A 23,539-nucleotide genomic window follows, 5' to 3' on the forward strand; every position below is an offset into this window, starting at 1 on the left:
GGCGGACGCTGACGCGGAGGGGGCGGCGCCTATGCTGAGCGCCGTGGCGGTTTGTGTGCGACTGCTGGTTCCGGAGGAGGGCCGGAGCCCGCTGGGGGGTGGGGAGTGCGGTTGGTCACCTGGCAGGCGCCGAGAGGTGGGTGACTGGCCTTCCATGACTTTGAGTGGCCCATGCAATCAGATTTTTGGAATATTTCGTGTTCCGTATTTGAGGCGCTTGTTAAAAGCGGTGGAGTCACCTCCCCACCCCTAGCTCTCCCAGCTTCTTTCGTGCCTTCCTTCCAACCTGTCTGGTGTTCCCTACTTCGTAGCCCTCAGCCTCACTCAGGATTGTTAGAGCACATAATCTGCATCCATCAGGCTGGGCCTTGGGCCGGGTTTCTGCCCCTCCTCCCTTGTTAGACTGGTTTAAGCCCCCCCACTGTCCGTCCAGTACTTATCAGGTGGAACTAGCGAGCATTGGGTAATGAAACCCTCCGTGACTAATCCCTGCCCTGGGTAGTTTACCGCGTATGTCAGCTGCTTCGTGGCCTTTATAGTTGGGAGCAGACCTTTTACCTTGTGAATAATTATGCCGTCATCTCCATTAATCTTGCTCTTCCCAATCCAAATAAATGCCATGCGTTCAGTGAGCCACCGAAATTCAACTCCCATTTTTATTCTTGAAACCCAAACAAGACTTGTGCAGGCATGCGTTAGTGGAGAAAAACCCAGAATTACAGGTATAGCACCTTTTGCTTGAATAAAATGGAAAATTGAGAAAATGAGCGATGTGTAGCCTTTGAATCACTTTAAAGTCTTTGGTATGTTTCTAATGTATGTGTGTGTTGTTGTTGTTGTTTTCTTTTAACCTTTCCAGAGAGAAGATTATAAATGCCAGAGCCATATAACTGATGGTTAACTGTTGAATTCTGACACTTTTTTAAATACCTTCCTGCACCAACATCTTCACTGGAAAGAGTTCAGGAAAATAGCAGAGGGAAGGAGAGTCAACGTTTACATGTACCATGGCTATACCAATAACAGTGCTTGACTGTGACCTCTTGCTGTACGGCCGAGGTCACCGGACATTGGACCGTTTTAAGCTGAATGACGTGACTGATGAGTACTTGCTGTCCATGTATGGTTTTCCTCGACAGTTCATTTATTATTTGGTGGAGCTCTTGGGGGCAAGTCTTTCTAGACCTACTCAGAGATCCAGGGCTATTAGCCCAGAGACACAGATCCTTGCAGCACTGGGTTTCTATACCTCAGGTTCCTTCCAGACTCGGATGGGAGATGCAATCGGAATCAGTCAGGCGTCTATGAGTCGATGTGTTGCCAATGTCACCGAAGCTCTTGTGGAAAGAGCCTCACAGTTCATTCACTTTCCAGCTGATGACGTCTCCATGCAGGCTCTGAAGGACGAATTCTATGGATTGGCAGGGATGCCAGGGGTCATAGGGGTGGTTGACTGTATCCACGTGGCAATCAAGGCACCAAATGCTGAAGACCTCTCCTACGTGAACCGCAAAGGTCTGCATTCTTTAAACTGCCTGATGGTGTGTGACATCAGAGGGGCACTAATGACCGTGGAGACCAACTGGCCAGGCAGTCTACAGGACTACGCTGTGCTGCAGCAGTCTTCTCTTAGTCGTCATTTTGAAGCCGGAATGCACAAAGATAGCTGGCTGCTTGGTAAGTTTGCAGGTGGAAATGCTTCATTTGGTAGCCATAGAAAAATTACGTAGCAGAGTAGAATGCAATATGGGAGTCCATAGACTTGGCGTCTCAGTGTTGTCCTTATTTTTAATGATACCTCAGGTGAAAAGTCTCTGAGCCTTAATTTTTTTTAAATCAGCATTTAAAAGATATGTATTAAAATTGAAACGCTTCTTATTTGACCCAGATCTTCCACTTGTAAGAATTTATCTTGGAGGTACATGTTCATAAATATGAACATTGTGGGTATAAAAATTACATACAAGAATTGGCATGGCGGCAGTGCTTTGTAGTCGCAAACAACAAGAAGAAACCTACAGACACATTCCCTTTAAATACAGCCCAACTACTTAGATCTGGTTAAATATAGTACATCAATACAGTTAAGCCTTAATTTTTATCATCTGTAAAATGGTGAAAATAAAGTCAACTGCAGTAATACCTATTGCTAGGAATAAGTAATATATATGAAAGTTCATTATAAAGTATTGTACAAATATAAGATATTTTTGCCATTGGTGCTTGTCACTACATCTATATGAAAGTGAGAGTAGACAGTGTACTTACACAGTTGTTGTAGGAACTGACTCCACGGATCTGCCCACGTGCCATTGGAAAGCCTGGTGTAGTGATACCCGTATGAGTAGGACAAGAACCCATTCAATATTGAGCAGTGCAAACTTAGGTGACCCTACAGCCGAGGGATACAGTTAGTTAACAGTGATAAAATTCTTGAGCCTGGCAGTTTATTTAGTTTGTTTGTTTCCCTGCTTGTTTGTTTTAAAGTGCTACTCCTGTGAGCAACGAGAGAAAGGTTATCTTTTATACGGCACATGTGACAGATGAAAACATACATTAAGGACTGGAAGACCTCTCTTTGAAAACCACTGATCCCATCTGCACTGTAGTGTTCATAGCACAGTGTTTCACATGTAATAGACGCTTGGGAATTATGTCTCTTTAATGTGCTTTGTTTCCCTTTCATGTGTTTACTGATTCGTAAAAGTGAAACCTCCCCTGTTCCCAGTGGGAAGAGATGACTGTCCCAATGATTGGTTTAGCGCTGCCAGGGTTTCATGTGTAACATTGTGGAACTTAGTGATTTTCTTCAGTTGGTGCTCCTGCATACTGTTGGCAGTGTACCACCTTCTTTTTACTCTACTGGACCTTTATCTTCATCCCACCTTGTGCTTCCTTTGAACTTTCAAATTTCATATTACTCACACCAAGAAGTGAAGGAAAGTCTGTTTTGCAAGAGTCTCATTTAGCTCCCTCTTCCACAGATGTGGGAATCCTTGTGGGTTCCAATAGATGTGGGTTCCAAGCTCATTTTTTATGAAATCACTTTCGTACCCGAACTGTAAAGCCAGCTAAAATTTACTGAGCATTTAGAATTTGTCAGGCAATGTTGTAAGCACTTTGCATTGGATTATCTCCTTAATCCTTATCAAAACTCTTAAGGAGTTACAAACTAATATTAACCATTTTACAGCTGATGAAATTAAGGTACAGAATATTAAGTCACTGTGTTTAAGTTTTAATATTAGATCATGTGAGGAGTTATTCTATTTGGTAAATATTCCTTTTTTTAAGGACTTCAAGGCCATGGAGGAATTACTGATTTTCTTTCCCTTCACACCTTGGGACCCCAGATTCAATTGGAATTATGGCTTTAAAGTAATTTTTTGAGTTGTTTACAGGACAGTCGAAGATAAGTAAAAACTGACAAATTTTTATAGACTTTTCTGGATTCCTTTTTTGTTGTTGTTGTTTTAGGAAGAGTGGAAGAGATGTATATGGCAATAATTAACAAATGTTTCTGAAGGCCAATTTTGGTACCAGGCTACATGCTACGCACTAAGGATGGGGAAAGTAGAGCCATGTGGAAACTGATTCCTTTGATACTGTCAATTCCAGCACATACCTGGGGGAAAGCCTCCATGAGCTCTAACAGGAAAACTAGTTTGAAGAACCCTGAACTAGTGTAGTGCTTCGCACATTTTCCAGATCAAAAGAGTCATCTGGGGAATTTATTAAAAATGTATATCACTGGGCCCCTCTTCAAACTTTGGGAATGAGAATCTTCAAGGAAAGAATCTAGATGTCCATTTTTAACAGGTGCCCTAAGTGATTTGTACAAATAGATGAGTTGGGAAACACTGGCGTCTAAAGGATGTGTGGACACAGGGTAATGTAGGGGAAAATTGGCAGAATTATGAGGAATGACAAGATGTTAAAAAAGAGATGATAGCTGATTGTATCTTAACATGTCAGATTTGTGGAATACATAGTACTAGATTTACCAAATCTAGGATTAGCTGTTTGTTTGTTTGTTTGTTTGTTTGTTTGCTTTTAGCCTACTTCACCCTGGGGGTCATCCCTTCACGTCCTTGTTCTCATCTGTCCCTTCAGAGTGCATTACCTAATTGCCCTTCTCTAAATGTGCCTGTTCCTACGAACAGTTCAGCCTGAGTTCTTATTTCTTCAGCTCTTGGCCTCGTCCTTGTTAAGCAGCTTTGATAAAAATCTGCCAGAAAGTCTTGTGGATGACTGATTATGTAGCCATTGTCATCTGTTTAGCACTTCTGATCCTAATCCCCTCCTGCGTGTCTGCCTTCCATTGCTGTTTGGATAATAATGAGTTGATGACCATAGAGCATTTTATAAAAGGTCTACGTGAACTAGTTTGTCCTGTATGTCTCCCCATTTAAGTCCCATGCTGTTTCTTACAGAAGCGTTTAACAAATATCATTTAGCATCTCTGTACTTTGGCATTCATCTTAAATGTTTATCTGATTCTCTTTTGCAGCATTATACTATTGTCTCAGTTCCTCTGAGTCTGACATTACCATTAGTGACCGGCTTCTTCCCCTTCCTTTGCCTGACGTATCAAAGGATGGCTGACTGTTTTGATCTTTGCATTTGTAAAATGAGTTCAATAATATCTAACTTGGCAGAGTTGGCATTGGATAATAAGAGATAATGTTTTTAAATTGCCCTGCTACCTGATAGGTATTCAATGAGTCATAGATATTATTATTTTCATTATTATTTACAATGTCAGTTTCTTAGATTCAGTATTTAGTAGGGGTGAGTTCAAGTAAAATATAGGTTGTACTTAGGACAAATAAGAAAAACGTCAGCCAAATTAAAATTTGAAAATCGTGTGAGACTTCTTAGATATTTAGTTAATCCAGTACACCTAAAACGAAGACAATGTTATATGTCAGTTATCTCTCAATGAAAACAAAATTTAATTAAATTAAAAAAAAAAAAGGTAATCCAGTTCTCAGCAATGTAAGCTCCTGAAAGAAAGGAGTACTGTATGTTTTGGAACAGAGCCTAGCACTCGGAACAGTCCACAACTATTTACCGAAATGGATGGCGGGTCAGGAACACAGCAATTATGCAAGTTGGCACTCCTAGGGCCTGCTTGTCTCAGATTTCTAAGAGATTGTGATTCATTTCATCTGCCAGATGTAGTGAGTCAGGACAATTAAACATTACAGAAACATTGTACTGTTGTGTTAGGACATTGCACCCCAGTTTGTTTGTTTCTTTTTGTTGTTGTTGTTGTTGTTTAGCATGTCCCAGGATCATTTGATAAGGAAGTCACCTAAGGGAAATGGTGCATGTGTATTATTTTAATTGACTTCTGATTTTATTTTCGTATCGCTGTTAACTATTTGCATCATTATATTTATGCTCTCCTCGTGAACATGAAATTCTACCAGTTCCTCGGTTACAAAGATATTGCTCTAGTGCATGTAGTTTTGAGGAAGGCAGAACACCCGAGTTCTGATCTCTACCACAGATACTGGCACTTGTATCTTATTCTTCTTAACACTGAAATTACTATTTCAGAGTGTGAAATACTCTGGAATTCCTAGGTGGTACTCTCAGACCTGACATTTTAATGGTAAAGTTAGAAATTTTCTTCACAAGTGTTTTGAAATCTCGTGGCAGAATTCTCTTTTTCTCTCTTGCACTTTTGCTTTTTAGAAATGTTGAAGATTGTCTTGTTATGTGACAGTTTTTACTAACCTTTTGTTAAAGAAAAAAATCTCTGAATTCAGAAAATCCAGAATTTCGTTTCTCCCAGTCCTCCACCTCTTTCCTACATTCTTTCTGACTTGACTTTCTTTAGTTGTCAGCCTTTTTCTCTATTGGTTTTCACCAAGGATAATTCCCAGCCAAGACTCATGTCTACCTGCTCGCGACTCTGGCATGGCTTCTCTTTTCCACAGCATTTCCCTCTTGCTGTTTCTGGTGTGCTTTGGCTGCAGAGGCTGTTGCATTTTCTTGTCCATTCCCTGTTCATGTTCTTGGCTTTTCCTTTTTTGTTTGTATTCTAGTTATAATCACTTATGATTTCTTTGGGCCTTCCCCACAGGTGATAGTTCCTTCTTTCTCCGAACCTGGCTCATGACCCCCATTCACATTCCTGAAACTCCAGCTGAATATCGCTATAACATGGCCCATGCTGCAACTCACAGTGTGATTGAGAAGACGTTCCGGACCCTCTGCTCCCGATTCCGCTGCCTGGATGGGTCCAAGGGGGCGCTGCAGTACTCTCCAGAGAAGTCCAGCCACATCGTCTTGGCTTGCTGTGTGCTCCACAACATCTCCCTGGAGCATGGGATGGATGTTTGGTCATCTCCGCTGACAGGACCCATGGAACAGCCCCCTGAGGAAGAGTTTGAGCAAATGGAGTCCCTGGACCTAGAGGCCGACCGTATCCGTCAGGAGCTAATGCTCACTCATTTTAGCTGATGCGAAAGGTGAGGAGGAGGGAAACTTTCCCCCTCATCACTCCCTCATTCAGCATGAGTGCGTGTGTGGACACTTGTCACAAATTGACATTTATTCTGCGTGTTTTAGAAGGGCTGGGGCTACACTAAAATACCTTGATTCATGTACAGTTTTATTACCTAACCCAAAAACCAAGTCAGCAGCTCCCTGCTATGTGAACTCCAGGTTGAGCACCACTCATTTGCAAGCTCACTGGTTGCAGACATTTATGATTGTGCCACAAAATTAAAGCCGAGGGGACAATGGCATCTAGCCAGAACAGGCTTTTGTTTGTTTGTTTGTTTCAATTATCTGGAGGTTTCGAGGGAAATCAATATTTATTCGTCCTGAATATAGGCATAACCTGAGGCAAGTGTAAAAAGTAAACTTAAAAGTTGGAGAATGGTCTTCTGACGTAAGTAAATGACTGCGAATCGGAGTTGGCAGTTTTGTGTTTTTAAGAGGATGTTGGGGACAGTCTGAAAATTCCATTTTTAGTCTCTCTGCAGTAATGGGACTGTGACTTGGACCGAGTTCCTAGGGAAAACATCTGGACTCCAATCTCCTATTTCCAACCCCGAGTACGAATTAGAGGCTACATGGGTTTAGGAACCCAATCAGCTTAAAGAAGGCAAGTCAAATATAGATGAAATAGCGAGCTCACACTTTACAGGAGATCTAAAGACCCTGATAGATGGAGACACAGGAGATTTACCCGGGTTTTGACAGCGCACATCTAAATAGATCACATTTCTTATGATCATGATGTTAGAATGTTTGGCCATTCAGCTTTTAAATTCTTTGTACAGAAGGAAGTTTAGGGAATAAAAAGACATATGAAAGTATTAAAAGGGAGAGGTAAAAAGAATATCACTTCTTCATTTGAAATGAATTTTGGAGTTAGACCTACTTGAATATCTTGTGTACACAGGGATGGACAGAATTTCCCAAGAAAAAAATAATCCCCTACCATGTCTTGTTCTAAAATTATACTGATATAAAAATAACTTGATTGGGATAATGAAAGTGTAAATTAGGTTCACATATTGGTGCCTTTGCACCAATAAAAAAAAAGACTTTCCTGAGGATTGTCTGTCTTGCTCCCAGTTTTTATCCACTCACCATGTGATACCTCTCAATTGTCCTCTTGGACCATTTCCTACCTGCCTTTGGCAGTGTGAATCTGGTGATGTTCAAAGTAAAGAAATGAACAGCTGATGCCACAGAAATTTGGAAATAAATTGAGGATGACTCATCCTCAAGATTAAAAACAATTATGGATTATTATCTGCTGTTTATTTCTACTCCAAATGCTGTTTCCCATCATTATCCTACTCTAAAGAGTGGGTCCATTTGGCAGGAGGTTGAGCTTAATATGTACAATGATGTCATTGAGATGGGAGTGGACAACAAAGAGGTGATTGGAAACTTGAGCGCGATTTATTGTGCAATAGAGGTGCCCTGTTACATATTTTCATTCTTTGTAAAGTTTACTTGTGACCCAAACTTGCTTAGTCTCCTTCATAAGGCAATGTGTTAACTCTCACAGTCTTTACAAGTTTCCTAAGATGGATATTTCTCCCTATAATGTTTTGGTTCTGGTATGGTATTACATGAAGAAGGGGTTACTATCACCCATGTATCGTAAGTGGCAAGTGATCTTGGAAAGTGTCCGGCATTTTAGCCTAAAGCACTACATTGAAGAAAAATTGGGGTTTTCACCTCTTAACTTACTAGATGGTGACATGAAGCCTGAGTGGAAAGGACAGTCTTGGAGAGATTTCAAAAGCAATTTCAAATCTATTACTTGCACACCAAAGGTAATTTCTAAGTGCCGAACTGGCTGAGTATTGGCTGGCAGTTTTTCCCTGGGAGCATTTTATTTTCTAATAATTCTAGAGAGTAACTGTTCAAATATATTCTTTTAATCTCTTTTCAACCTGGATTTTTGCAGGCCAGGGTTTTTTCAGTTCATAGTTACGCTTTGCCCAAAATGATCTGGGGAAGGGATCAGGCAGGGTCTGTAGTGTCGAATTGCCATAAGTTTGCTCGTAGAGGCTTTTTATAAGTGCCCGAGAAGTCTCCTCTTACGGCACTTACTGTGGATTTACCGTGTATTCCTACAGTTTTGGGCAAGAGGCAAGGATTTTGCCTGTCTTATGTAAGCCTCATCTTCCCCTAGATGACCATCTGGCCAGCATAGAAGTTTCCCAGATTTGCCCTCAGATGTTTCAAGACTGGAAAGTCCAGGGATATGTTAAGGGAAAACTGAAATATTGGGTCATCACTGGTTTACCAATTACAAATTATACAAAAGAGGCACCATAAACATATTCTTAGTTTAAAATGAACTGACTGGAGAGGGAACTGCTTTCCTGACACTTGGACTATAAAGGTCTGTAGCAAGTTAATTTAGGGAAAAAAACAAGACACGATCTTAATTGGGATCATACAGTGAAGATGTGTAAGAGGTGGGGAGGGGTAAATTAGAGGCTAGACAGAACATTGACATAGTGCGATTGTATCCTTGCCTGGAACAATGAACTGAAAACAAGTCAAGGACTGAGCTTAGCAGTTGTTTTCCCTGTCAATGGAGGGAAATTTAGCTGGAGGACAAGAAAATAAGAAATCAAGGAGTATTAACCATGGTGCATGCACATGTTTTCAGGGCCTATATTTTATATTGTTCTCTAGATCCCACTTAGATCTTAAGAAATGGTGAATATAAGAAATCATGGACTCAGAATTAAGTAAAACTTTGTTGGTTGTGGGAATGGCCATGTAGGAAGGAAGGTAAATACTAGCTGAAGGCTGAAGACACCTCAGTTCCCTGGTGTGCACAATTCACAAGCTTTTTAAAAAACATGACTACAATCTAAGACTCCCTTTGTGATAATAGGAGAGATAAGATCTCTGGCTACTGAACACGAGCAAGGGAAGTAGAACTTGAAATCGTAAATAAATTCCCAAAAAAAGTGTTTGAAAGCAATCTTCATGTTTGTTCAGCAAAACATTAGGGGTTCTGTCATTCTGTGGAGACTTTCTGTCCCCCTTACATATACAACTTTCTTTATGGAAAGGCTGGTTTCTTTGTCATTGTGGAGTCTTAAAATGTTTATACATTTCAATACATTGATAAATTCCGCCACTAGAAATGGATCCTATATGACTAATTCCCCCAAAAGAAGAGCCTCCTGGGATCTCTCCTCTGAGTTGCTCCTACATCACTGCCCTGCTTCTAACTTTACCATCCAGCCCAAAGTGTGTACATTAGCCCAAAGTGTCATGAGGCCAGGCTACAAAAGAACAGAATAGAATTGGAACAGCAAAACCTACAACTGGCTCATTTTGGCTGCTCAAGGTCTAACTCTTCTTGGACTTCCTTACAGAGGACTCCTGGTACTTCTACAGAGTTATCTCATCTTAAGTTCAGGCCTGATTTGTTTCTCAGAGCCCAGATCGAAGATAAGGAACAATCTCATTTTTCTCCTCCTTTCACCTTTCATCCAGGCAATGTCCCCAGTTCAATATGTCCCAATCCTCTTTTCCTGATTTAGTCTTTCCAAATTCTTTCCACGTGATTTACAGTGGCGGGGTCCATTCTTAGAGCAACTAACTATCCTGGTTTTCCCAGAGCTTTCACAGTTTCAGCACTGAAATTCCTGTGTCATGGTAAACCCCTACGTCCTCAGCAAATTGGGATAGTTGGTCAACCAACCTACTTCGGGGAAAATATCATCTTCAAGGTGATGGTTCCCCAGGAGAATCCTCTGAGAATACAACAATCAACATAATAAATTATTGAGTCTTAACACCAACATGTAGGCACCAGGGTACATCCTAGGATGATCTTTTCTTCTGCTCACCTGGTGCCCTCTTTTCAGGTCTTCCTCCAGTGTGAGGAGATTCCATAGTTTTGAGGGTTTCAACTGATATCTTGTGATCTACTCTCTGTTGAAATAAACGCCATGAAAACAAACAGCAGTGTACTGTCACATTGAAGCTTAAAGCTACACTTGAAACAGTCTTCTAAAAAAATTTATCTGTGAAGAAAACCAAAAAAGAAAAAAAAGAATAAAACAAAGGGAAACAAAAGAGAAGTTTATCTGTAGAGATGCAACTCTGCCTGCAGGATAAGGCATCTTTTTTATGAGTTCAATGAGAAGCCTCGCCTCAGCTTCTCCAAAATCTCCATTTTCAGATGATGATATAAGGTTTACATTTGCATGACTTTCAGGTGTTTTTCCCAAAATGAAATCGCCAGCTTTTAAAAAACTGAAAATTTCTTATAGCTTTAAATTTAGTTTCTTTAGCTTTTCTCACTGAAATCAAGGATTCAAAATATCGTTATTTGGGTCAAGTTTGAATGAGGGCTGTAGTTCTAGACATTTATGTCACAAAGCCTTTCCAAGAAGGAAGCTTCTCTAAAGCACGTATTGTAGAGGTAGAAACTCAGCGCTGGGATGACAGCAAGGGAAAGTCTATTTGTCTCATCTGGCTGCAGCAATGTGTCAGAGACTGCTTATTTAATTGTGACCTAGCATCCATTTGACCCTGACTTTTGGTGGGTATGTGGCTGCCCAGGATGAAGACTAATTCCCAGTTAGGTGTGGCTGTGTGACTAAATTATGGCCAGCGGAATGAATGTAAGTGGAAATGTCCTGTGCTATTTTCAAAATGTGTCCTTATGGCTAGGAGACATGCCTTTCCTCTTTCAGATTCCTCTTTCAGATTGGAATGTTGACATGATGGCTAGAGCTTGAGCAGCTGTCTTGGACCTGAGATGAAAGCTACTTACTGAAGATGTCAAAGCACCATGATAGAAGAAGCCTGGTTCCTGATACTGAACACCTTACCCTAGGCTGTACATCTCTGGATTTCTTTTGTATGACAGAGAAATAAACCTCTGCTTTGCTTCCTTCTTTTTGTTTATGTGCAATAGGTCCTAATAATAAATAATAAGGTTATAACTGCCCCTTTCCAAGAGCAGAAATGTTTGGAAACAACATACATGTTCTTTTTAAAATAAATTTAACTTTTATTTATTATTTCGAGGAGTGCACAGTTTACAGTGGCCCAAGCGGGAACCGAACCAGCAACCTTGGTTTTATTAGCACCACGCTCTAACCAACTGAGCTAATCAGCCACCCTCAACAACATACATATTCAACAATGGGGAGCATGGTCAGTATATCCTCTCCATGGAATATTATGCAATTGTTAAAAATAACAACAATTAAAGACTTTAATAGGGAAATAATATAATGCAAAACAATAACACTATTGTATCTCTGCTGAAATTAAACTTTAATAAATTGTGTAGGGTATTTCCAAGGATTACAAGGGAACATGAACAAATTAAAACTTTGGAAGCAGATTATTTTTTACTTTTTTCTCTTTTTTATTTTTTCTTTTGTTTTTCTTTGGAAGCAGATTACTAAATTATTTCTGTAGACTTTCATAAATATTGCTGCAATGTTCACTCATTTAAAGTCCCCTAAAACAGTGGAAGACAACAAAAACCCAGTGTTTTGTCCTCATAGTATGGATGCTGGTCTCATCCTGCGTTATATACATGAGTTGTCCCTTAAATATTTTCACAGACTTAAAGGAGATTTAAAAAAAAAACCCAACAACTTTTATTTGTTTAAGTGTGTTTTTCCAGGACCCATCAGCTCCAAGTCAAGTAGTTGTTTTAATCTAGTTGTGGAGGGCGCAGCTCACAGTGGCCCATGTGAGGATCGAACCGGCAAGCTTGTTGTTAAGAGCACCGCGCTCTAACCAAGTGAACTAACCGGCCGCCCCAAGGAGGAGATTTTTTAAAATTACAATAAATTTCAAATAAAGCTAATATAAGTATGTGGTCTTTCACTTTGATTAGATTATACACTCTTTCAGGGCTGGAGCTGGCTACTTTTTATACCTTTACTTTCCAAGCCTCTTCCCTTCTTAAGAGAAGGTGGAGGGCCGGCCCGGTGGCTCAGACGGTTAGAGCTCCGTGCTCCTAACTCCGAAGGCTGCCGGTTCGATTCCCACATGGGCCAGTGGGCTCTCAACCCCAAGGTTGCCAGTTCAATTCCTCGAGTCCCTCAAGGGATGGTGGGCTGCGCCCCCTGCAAATAGAAACGGCAACTGGACCTGGAGCTGAGCTGCACCCTCCACAACTAAGACTGAAAGGACAACAACTTGACTTGGAAAAAAATTCCTGGAAGTACACACTGTTCCCCAATAAAGTCCTGTTCCCCTTCCCCAATAAAATCTACAAAAAAAAAAAAAATGTGTGATATACACAACATAAAAAAAAAAAGAGAGAGAAGGTGGAGTAAAGTATTGCTCACATTTAGTAATCCATATTTGTAGTGATCTTTGTGCTTTATTGAATTGTACCGAGGATGTACATGTTAATCCACATTTGTGCTGAGTATATCAGTTTGTCTACTAAGAGACCTCAGAAAGGGGCTATTGTGACGGGGAACATGTCAACACACTTTGTCAGTTTCTCAACCCAGAGACTTTTGATCATTATTTAAGAAGCATATCTATGGTTCTAGGCCTTTGAAAGAAAATAAAAAAAAAAAACAGTACGTGTGTTACTTTGTTTCTGCCTTAGGTCAGACTACACAACCCCGAATTTTCCCAGCTTCTCTTAGCTATGCTTACAGGAGCTGAATTGGAGCTTTAATAGATTTTTCATGATGTGTGATATATATAATCAAATATATAATCAAATTTGTTCAATTGGGATAGTGTTGGGAATCCATAAGGTAGTCGGTGAACTGTGTTAAGACAACAAGTGTTACTGTGCTAAGACTTGCTGTCCAACACTCTTCAAGAAAAACTCCAATTCTCTAAACAACTTGGCCGGCAAACCGACACAGAAAATGGCAGAAACACAGGCTTCTTGACTCCATGGCTTTTGATCTGGGTTTGTTTATTTATGTCTTGGACAGGAGCCGGCCCTTGAGTTGGAGCGGATGTGCTTTTCGGCGTTCGACTGTGCTTCCTTGAACGACCGCGCGGGCGCTCGTTCTTTGATGTCTGGGACGTTCGTGTATTCGGTGATCTCTTGCGCCGTCTTCTCGCTTGATGTCTCCTGAGCAGCGGCGGCGGCGGCGGCGGCGGCGGCGGCGGCGGCGCCGGGTCGAAGGCTGACTTATCCGCGAGGCCCCGCGCTCGGGCTGCTTTCTCCCGCTGGTCTGTAGAGCAGACCCTTGCTTCCTTCCTGGCCCTTCTTCCTCTCTGTGGTTCAGGCCACCCGCTGGGCTGCAAGCCGAGCCCCCGCCCGCCTTTCAGGTAGGCCCGGGAGGAGCCTGGGAGGCCCGGCCCGGCATCCTTCCGCCGCCGGGTTGAGAAGACCTTGGCGCCGGCGGGTGGGCGGGCGGGGCGGCTGCGGAGACGCGGCCAGAGGAGGAGCTACCCGGCAGCGTTCGGGGGCGCGGTCGCAGAGGCGGCGGGGCTCTGAGGGAGAAGCCGGAAGGAGGGCGAGGTGCTGAGGCTGTCCGGTGCGGAGCGGTAGGGAGCGGACCCGGGGTCTCAGGCGGGTGGCGGACCCCCAGTGTGCGGGAAGAGCGCTTTCCAGGAACGGGTGGCGCGTGGTGCGCGTTGGCGCTCCTCCCTCTCCCGTCTCCCTCAAGCCTCCCCGTCGGGACCCTAGCACTGAGGACCCCCCTCTGCGATCGGCCTTGGAAGGGACCCTGGCGTAGGTGGAGGCAGATGGAACCGGGCCCTCGGGCTTCTCTGAGCCAAGTGTCATGGGCCTGCCTTTTTGGGGGAGGGAAACTGAGGCCGAAGTCTGGGACGTGACTTCCCCCGTACCCCCGACAGACCTTTAAATGCACCGTAAGTCATTTTTTTGCATTTACGAGTTCCCTCCCCCGCCCCACCCCCCATGTAACCAGTCACTTTATGCACAGAGTGATTTCTCCTTTGATCGTCCGTGATCCTGCCTCCCTAGGAATAGAGCTGTTGGCGCTGGAGGCTTCAGACGTAAAGGGGCCCCGCGGTCTGTTGGCCGTTTTGCTTTCCAAAGCCGCCTGGATTATTTTCGCGAGAGGAGCAATGACAGTTTCTTTCAGTTTCTTGATAGAACATTTTGTTTGCTGTCCAGTTTGCTTTCTGGTTGATATCGATTTCTTCTCCTTCCTTTCAGCCTGTTTCTCAGTGGACATCTTCCAAACTAAGAAAAAGATGTTAAGAGGTTAATGTCCGGCAGAGGATGGTCAGCATTTCGAAGTCAGACATTTGTCCTGAGAGAGTTTGCTTTCTAGGAACAATCCAAAGGAAACCCACAGAGCCTTTTTTTCTGCACAGTTTTATTATTTTTGATTAGTGGCTTAGTTACTGCACATACTGGCGTTACTGCCTATAGTACTAGAGAGGGAATCATTCAAATACTGAGATAATTTAAATTGAAAGTTAACATCCTGGGAACTCCCGTATGTTTTCCTTTTGTCTCCAAACTTGGAAACTTTGGGGACTAAGTGTTCTTACTCATTTTATTTTCATCGGGTTCAGTGTCATGATCCTAATTTGTATAATTTGTTTGTGGAAAAAAATAATCAGCTGCGAGGTCATTCTAGGTTGAAGAAGTATTTTCATTGTATGGAGAATCAGTAAGAGAACGGCTTTAAGGGAGAACAGACTAAATTCCCAATCCTTGGATGGAAACTGTACAAGTCTGTGTTCCTTTAACAGTTTTAGAATTTTCATATATATATGTGTATATATATACATATATATATATATATATATATATATATATATATATATATATTTTTTTTTTTGGTGAGGTCAGCAAGATTTAAATGAAAGGCCCTTGATCATGAGTGATTTCTTAGTTACCAGAACTTCAGTGCTCCTAGAAAGGGATTAACTAAGAGCCACCAGATGAAGTTTACGGAGAATCTAGATTGGGAAGTTATGCTTAGAATGTGCGTTCTCTGAAAAAGTTTGTATGGTAGAAGAGAATTTATATCGGAGGAAATAATTTAGAGAAGAAGGTGTCATCCCCTGGGGATTGATAGGTTCTGCGTAGAATGTAGAGTTAATGTAGAATCTCAGTGGTCCTTCATGAATGCTGAATAATAAATGGAGTTTGCTATGAGTGTCACAAAGAAATGTTAGAACACTTTATTATGTTTCTATAGGAAATAATTGGCAGAGGGTTAAGTTGAATTGAGGACAAGAAATTTGGTTGTGATGATAGGGAGGTTACCGGGATAGAGCTTCTTATCAGCCTCTCCCTGCTTTGTGGTAGAAATGCACTCAACTGTCCCTTTCTTGGTTAAATCTTGTGTTGTTGTTGTTTATAAGAATGTATTTGAGCCAAACAGAGGATACACCTGGAAGCGAGATCTCAACAGACTGAGAAAAATGCTTTAGATCTTTGGTGTTTTGTCAGTGTCAGATCACTCTACTGGCTTTCCCGTTCAGAATTTACAGACTCAGAACGTGACTGAATTATTTTGTCTTCTCTTTTGATAAGAAAGTTCTTAGGGATTATTAAAGATGTGAACTTCTTTGAATGTCTTCTAGGATTTGCCCTGGAAGGAGCTATGTGTATCACTTGGAAAAGGTTAGTTATGTATATCACTTGAAAACAAGTAGTTATTTTTATTAACAGAGTAACAACTTAGCTTTAATACTGTATCATTTTCAAAATACTTTCAAGGTGTGTTAGGAAACTTGCGAAACATTTCTGATCATGCTGCTTTTAGCTTAGCTGTTTATCAATACTGAATCCATTCATTGATGATCTTCTAGGGTCTTCATGAATGTCGGCAGCTTATGTTGACAATTTATCGCACATTTCCCAGTTATCTCACTCTTAAAGGAATTGGAGAAAAGGTTTTGTTGTTAGCACACTTAAGTCTCTTTTTAAATGTATGTCTCAGCCTTAATAGAGTTATTTTGGAATGGGAAGCACATCTTTTTGCCCAGGGGTGTGGTTTACCAAAAAAAAAAAAAGAAAAGACAAATAAATAACCCTTAAGTTCCTTTAGTCATAGCCATTCTTGTTTCTGTCTCCAATTGTTCCTCATAAATCCAAAGAGAACTTTCTGTTTCTTGTCATAATTTCTGTCTATACAGAAGTGCTATGGTACAACCTGTCCTGTGATTTGGGGGTAATTTTTGTTTTGTATTTTCAAGTCCCTTCTCCCCGCAAGTTAGTTAGATCTATTGTTTTCTCCTTTTCACACAGCTGAGTTACTGATAGATAAAAATTTTGTGATCAATTATTGTCAGAATGTATTTATGTGCTCAGCAGTATGTGGCAGTCTGCCAAAGCGATGTGGTAAGAAGATTAAGGAATCAGGAGACCAGGGTTTAAGTCCTGTGCTTACCAGTTTATTAGCTGAATAATCTTGTACAAATTATTTAAGGAGACCGTAGGGAAGGTCACTGTCCTTTATTGAGCATTTACTATGTCATGTTCTTTACTTGTGTTATCTCATTTAATACTCATAATAGTCCTTTAAGGTAGATATTGTTTTCCCCATGGGTACTGAACTCAAGAGTACATAAGTTGACCAAGATCACACATCAAGTATATATTATAGCGGAGCTGGACTTTAAATCCAAGGCTTTGAATGCTTTTATGAGTCTCTATTTAGAGAACGAGAAAGCTAATACTTCTATCATAATAACTTCTGTTGAAAAAAGTACATGAAGCTGCTTTGAAAAAGTAAAGTGCTCTTCAAATATTACTTCTGTGCTGTCTTGCAGCAGCACTGAACAGATGTCATCTAGGTTCTTGGACCACTTACTTCTTTCAAGGCAGCGTTATGCTTGAGAATTAGGGAAGATAGAGGTGACAAACATCAAACCAGCGGTGGAGGAGCTTAACTAACATGATGTGGAAAGGAGTAAGTGTTTGGAAGTGCTAGTGAAAGATGAGTTTTAGGTTCTGCATGTTTAGATGGCGTGAGACTTAAGCATATTTACCCCCTCTCTTCTAGTTAGTCCTGGCTGGGTGTCTGTAGATTAGTGTAGTAAGTATCTTTTCTAACTTGTTCTCTGTCTTTTCCTTTGCTCTTAGGGTTGGTATTCTCCACTTCTCCACCTAAACTTTTCCCTTTCTTCATTGAGTATTTTCTTGTACTGTGTTTTTCCCCGAGGTATGAATTATTCCTCTCAGACCTTTTGGAACTATTTTTTGATTGTGACTATATTTCAACCCTTACCTTTTCAGGCTTTTGTTCATCTAGCAAGTATTTATGGAATGCTCATTTGATGCTGGAATACACAGGTAGACATGAGTGTTTTGCTCTTACAGAGTTTATTCCAATGGGGAGCAGAGTGGACCACATATCGGAAAAATATTGAAATTTACGCTGTGCTCTGAAGGAAACAAACCAGGGCTGACAGGGACAGAATTGAAGGAGTGAGGACGGCACTGGGTGTTCACAAGGATTGAAGTCATCAATCATAGTATCTTTAGTCCCCCTAAAAAGTTGCAATCACAACATACTGTGATTCAGTAAATTAAGATTCCCGTGCTGCCATCACAATGGAAGTCTTCATTTAAGAACAGTAAATGTAGTGTTTGTCTTTTACCTAATGTATGATATTGGATTTGGCGTAGTAAAGGTTAACCATGGCTATGAATATCCAGCATGTTGACTAATGAGTTAAATTTTTAATTCTAATGTGACCAGAATTTAATCAGTTCTCATTATTAATTATTTTCAGAATAATTATTCTTGACCGTTGAGGTCAATGCATTTGAACACTAGATAACATGCCTTCAGGTGTATTGGTAGCAGGAAATAAGCTGAAGTACTTAGCTGTAAATAAGGGGAGAGACTTAGAATTGTCATGAAATTGAAAGAGGGAAGATGTAGGCCTCTGCTGAGTGTGTATATAAGAATACCTACAATCTGTTTGGTGCCTTTCTTCCAAGAAATACCGTGTTTCCCCGAAAATAAGACCTAGCCGGACAATCAGATCTAATGCGTCTTTTGGAGCAAAAATCAATATAAGATCTGGTCTTATATGAAAAGACCCAGTCTTATAGTAAAATAAAACCTGGTCTTATACTATATAAGACCGGGTCTTATAGTAAAATAAGACTGGGTTTTATATTAATTTTTGCTCCAAAAGACTCATTAGAGCTGATGTCTGGCTAGGTCTTATTTTCAGGGAAACACCCGTATATGTAGCAAAACAGGCCAGAGCTATGTTAGGAACAGACGAGCATTTCTTTGCAAAACAGGTAGAAAATATTAGTACCTGAATTTTACCATCTATTTTAACTGATTTACCATCTATTTGAACTGTGATTGGTGCTTGAAGGATTTAGAAGTTGATTAAAAAGAATGATGTTTAGGGAAAAGTCAAAGCTAACGGATCATCTTGGGTAAACTTTTGGAAGAGTGGACATGTTTTTTGCATAGTGGTCAAGACTAAGAGCACAGCAGAGTTAGTTTTTTATTACTCTCACTCCTTTATGCCATTATAAGTTGTGGGTTGCTTCAGTTTTCGCCTTAACTGTTTGTTTTCCTCTGTAAATGTCTATAATACTCCTGCTTTATCATTTTGAAAACCTATTTAATGGTTATAGTGGAGTCTGTTTTTTTCCAATCATTCATTCATTCAGTAAATGTTTATGTCTGCCTCTGTGGAGGTAGTGAGGCTATTCTAAGAACTAATTATTGAAGTGCTTTGTGTCAGGTACTGTACTAAGTGCTTTGTGTCATTAATTCTTTTCATTCTCATAACAACCTTATTGTGCAGGTACTTTTATTCTCCCCATTTTATAGATGTGGAAATTGTGGCACAGAAAGGTTAAGCAGTTTGCCCAAAGTTGCAGAGCTAGTAAGTAAGTGGCAGAACCAGGATTTGACTCTAAGCAGCCTGACTCCATAGTCCCCTGTTCTTAATTCCTAAATTATACTGATTCTAAACTACTTTAAACAATTCTAAAGTTTCTAAACTACTGCCACTGTGCTAAAACTAGAGTGAAAAAAACAGACATTGTCCCTGCTCTTGGAGAGATTATAAGTCCAGAGAGGAGAGAGGGAGAGGGAGAGGGAGAGGGAGAGAGAGAGAGAGAGAGAGAGAGAGAGAGAGAGAGAGAGAGAGAGAGAGAGAGAGAGAAAGAAACAGTTAACCAAAAATACACCAATAAATGTGTAATTGCAAAGTGTGTTAAGTCCCACTATGGAAAAGTAAAAAAGAGATTGTAGCGGAACCTGAATTAAATTGGAGCTTTGTGGAGGTTTCTCTGAAGAAGTGATATTTAAGCAGAGACTTGAAGGATGAAAAGGGAAGGTAAAGGGATCGGCATTTAGGAAAGCCTTGGGGTGGGAAGGAACTTGGCACATCCCAGAAATGGAAAGGAGGTTGGTGTGGTTGGAATACAGTGAGGAGTGGGAGGAGGTGGCATAAGATGGGGACAGAGAGACTTAGGGCTGTCTCAAGGATTTTGGATTTGTTTTTTTCTAAGTACAATTGGAAGCCTTTGAAGGTTTTAAGAATGAATGTTGTGACCTAGTATATGATTTTAAAAGATTATTCTGGCTACTTTGTGGAAATTTTTGGAAAAAATTTAGAAATTGTGGAAAATTTGAACAGAGAAAAAGTGGGGAAACTATCATAGTTAGGATGTGTTATAGTGGTCCAGGCAAAAGATGAGGGTTTGGATTAGACTCTAGGCAGTGGAGCTGGAGGGAAGTAGAAAAATGCAGTAGATACTTCAGAATCAGGGCAGGCGAGACCTAATGATGGATTGGCTATGTGGGAAGAGGGAGGTGTCAAGTGTGACTCCCAGGTTTCTGGCGTGAGCATCTGGGTACATGAAGTTGCCACTTCTGAGATGGAAACATTGGAGGAGGAGCAGATTTTGACTCGAGGTGGGGAGTGGAAGGAAGACCTCAACTTTAGTCGTGGTAAGTGTGAGGTGCCTGTGAAGACATCAGGTACGCAGTCTTGGCGCTAATGCTTACGCGTGGTGCTGGAAATCGATCTGGATGCTCTTGGTATATAGGCGGTATTTACAGCCAAGGAAAATGGGTGCGATTACCTAGCGGAAGGATACATATAGACCAGGAAGAGAAGAGAGCTCATGGCCCAGCCTGCTTCAGAGAATTGAAGAGAAAAATTTCAAGTGGAGAAAGGAGCATGCTTCACGAAGGAAGTGATCACCTGTATTTTGTTATTTTAGCAGCACAGACATCATTGATGACGATAGCAAGAACAGTGGTGGAGGAATGTGGGGCAATAGCCATATTGCAGTGGGTTTAAGTGGGAAGGCAGGAAGTGGAGGCGGTATATGTACTTTGATTTTTAGTACTATGTTTGTCTCCCCATAAGAAGTAATACTTTGACAAGTAATATAATAAGGTTTGTGAAGATAGGAAGAGTACCTCTTCATGTTTGTGTCCTTGGCTTCTTAGCCTTGGTGTCATGTCTGGAGGTTCTATTAAAGGAGAAAGGGGCGAGGGAGTGAGGATATTTGCATGATGGTGAGAGTAATGATTCCCGTGGTCTTTATACGTGGCCTTGGAGTTTAAGGATTTATGTATTTTTCAACTTGACTATTCTTCCTACCTAATGGGTCTTTGTATTTTTTTTTTTTTTTTTTTTGGGTCTTTGTATTTTGGTATTATTGGATTTTAAAATTCATTCCTTTTTAAATTTTTACCTTTTATTTATTTTTATTTTTTATTGGGGAACAGTGTGTTTCTCCAGGGCCCATCAGCTCCAAGTCAAGTCGTTGTCCTTCAATCGAGTTGTGGAGGGTGCGGCTCAGCTAAAGTCCAGGCTTCAGTTGCAGGGGGCGCAGCCCACCATCCAATGCGGGAATTGAACCTTGTTGAGAGCTCACGCTCTAACCAACTGAGCCATCCATTCGCAGCTCAGCAGCAGCTCATTGTCTTCAATCTCATTGTGGGGGGTGCACAGCTCACTGGCCCATGTGGGAATCGAATCGGCAACCCTGTTGCTCAGAGCTCGTGCTCTAACCAACTGAGCCATCTGGCCGCCCCTTAAAATTCATACTTTACCTTAATTTTTTCTTACCGCTTTCCTATGGTTATTGTTGCTATTGATGTGCTTGATTATTTTATTCATTCACTTATTTTTTAGCTCTTATTTCCATACAGAATACTGTATAGTTGTGATGCTAGACTTTATTTTGATTTCTATTTTGTTTCCCATTTATATATTCTTTGCTTAGATTCCAATGGACTGTATTTAAATAATATTAAATATCTTGGCTACCATTCTACCTAGAATTTTATATGATGACTTTCCTGGGAAGGCTGAGCATTTTATGGATATTATCTCTGTTAGCTCTCTCCTATAATTCTTTTAAAAAAAATTATTGAGGTAAGAGTCACATAACACAGAATTAACCATTTTAGAGTGAACAATTCACGGAGTTGTGCAACTGCCATCTCTAGCTAATTCCAAAATGTTTCCGTTACTCAAAAGTAAACCCCCTTTCTAAATTAGCAGTTTCTTTTCATTCCCCATTTCTACCAGCCCCTGGAAACCAGCAATCTGCATTCTGTTTTTATGAATTGATCTGTTCTGGATATTTCATATAATGGAATCATAATGTGTAACCTTTTGTGTATGTATATATCATAAATTGTTTATCCATTCAGCCATTAAACACTTGGACTGTTTCCACCTTTTGAATATCATCAGTTACAGAATATCATGTAAACATGCATGTATGTGGACTTGTTTTCAGTTGTGGGTGTATACTTATGAGTGGAATCGCAGGGCCATAGAGTGTGTGTGAGTGATTTCAGAGTTGTTGGCTGGGCTTAGATTGGATTGAGAATCTCTTTCCTGTATGTTTAATTTTTTGAGGAACTGAGTTCTCCTAACATTCTGTTTTTATTATTTGCATTTTACTGATGGGATAATTGAGGTACAACATCTGCATCATTTTAACTTCCTATCATCTTCAGAGCAAGTGGTGGAACTGAGAATTTAAGACTCTTAATCATGTTCTTTGTCTAAGGTGACCCATTTAAAGCCATGTTGCATTTACATGAGGCTGTTTGAAATGGGCTTCCTATATTTTATAATCTCTTGAAGGGATATTGTTCAGGTGGTGTTAAGCAGATGTTCTCTTTCCATACAGGACAAGACAAGAGGGAATATGTTTTAATTGCAACAGAAGAGATATAGATTACAAATCAGAAAGAACTTCCTGACTACAAGATACTGGAATGTTACCAAGGGAGCTTGTGAAATGTCTTCCCCACAGACTTAGTGACTATCTTTCTAGGATGATTTAGATTTGGGCTTGTTCAGAAATGAGGGAGATGACTTGCTGAGGTCCCCGGTAACCCCAGAACATAGTTTGATGAATAATCAAAACAATATTTCTGGCATTTTCATGAGTATATTTTCATTTTCCTTATGAAGAAATAATAGAGAGTAGGTGAATTGCTCAAGGTCTCCTGGTAAAATAGAAGATTAGCATTCTGAATCCTATCCTTGGGATTTGTTCTTTATCCTAAATGAGTCTTCATGGCTGTATGGTATGTTATTGTTGTGATTTTCTTCCTAAACTGTGGGGATCAAAGCCAACATCTATAGCTCCACAGAGTATGTGATTTGAGAGTTGCTGGCTGGGCTTAGATTTTGACTGAGAGTCTCTTTCCTATAAAAGTTGATTTGGTCTCCTGTTATACATGTAGAAAAGGGAACACGTTATCAGTAACTGACTAAGGCCACAGATTCTTGATGGCTAGTTTAGGAAGGGTCAGGTTAAAATTGCTTAGGTGAAGGTGCACGTGACATAAATGTATTTTTGGTTCGTGGTGCCTGGAGAAATAGAAGCCCAGAAGATGGGCAAACAAACATTATTAGATTCTGTTGTAGAATGTGATCATAAAATTACTCATTAAATTCAATATTAAGTTGCAAGTTTAAATGCTTTGCTCAGAAGATGCCAAAGTTAAGGTGCTCAGAACAACATTAACTCATTCATCTGACACTTAGGGTCTACATGAAGGTATCTCATAAGGGATACCTTGTCTCTTATCAAAATTGTGCTTTGAGGTCCGTGGGCCATTGATTGGGA

The 23,539-nt window shown here is 40.6% G+C and overlaps 2 protein-coding genes across 11 annotated transcripts in view; both read left to right on the forward strand.

The window, feature by feature from the left end:
* Nucleotides 1–10: 10 nt before the first annotated feature.
* HARBI1 (harbinger transposase derived 1) lies at nucleotides 11–13,046 on the forward strand. 4 transcript variants are annotated; one of them, XM_081062765.1, is made up of 4 exons: nucleotides 14–136; nucleotides 860–1,677; nucleotides 6,095–6,482; nucleotides 11,211–13,046. In XM_081062765.1, the coding sequence occupies exons 2-3, from the start codon at nucleotides 1,008–1,010 to the stop codon at nucleotides 6,472–6,474; spliced, it is 1,050 nt and encodes a 349-aa protein (XP_080918891.1). In that variant the 5' UTR covers nucleotides 14–136; nucleotides 860–1,007; the 3' UTR covers nucleotides 6,475–6,482; nucleotides 11,211–13,046. The 4 variants fall into 4 exon arrangements, with proteins under 4 accessions (XP_080918890.1, XP_080918891.1, XP_080918892.1 ...); XM_081062767.1 differs by lacking the exon at nucleotides 14–136 and adding an exon at nucleotides 676–722 and having other exon boundaries at nucleotides 11,211–11,539; XM_081062764.1 differs by lacking the exon at nucleotides 11,211–13,046 and having other exon boundaries at nucleotides 11–136; nucleotides 6,095–10,540.
* A 486-nt stretch (nucleotides 13,047–13,532) lies between these two features.
* AMBRA1 (autophagy and beclin 1 regulator 1) overlaps nucleotides 13,533–23,539 on the forward strand; it is a 157,484-nt gene continuing 147,477 nt past the window's right edge. The window contains exon 1 of one of the 7 annotated variants that reach the window (XM_081065105.1): nucleotides 13,533–13,785. Coding sequence is in view for 3 of the 7 variants with exons in the window: in XM_081065103.1 (XP_080921229.1) it covers nucleotides 14,325–14,331 (7 nt within the window). In the remaining 4 variants the exon portion in view is untranslated. Of the gene's footprint in view, nucleotides 13,786–13,933; nucleotides 14,332–23,539 lie in introns of those variants that run through there. The other 6 variants (XM_081065101.1, XM_081065104.1, XM_081065106.1 and 3 more) reach the window with 6 other exon arrangements.

This window comes from Rhinolophus hipposideros, assembly GCF_964194185.1.
Source record: "Rhinolophus hipposideros genome assembly, chromosome: 10".
NCBI classification, from domain to species: domain Eukaryota; kingdom Metazoa; phylum Chordata; class Mammalia; order Chiroptera; family Rhinolophidae; genus Rhinolophus; species Rhinolophus hipposideros.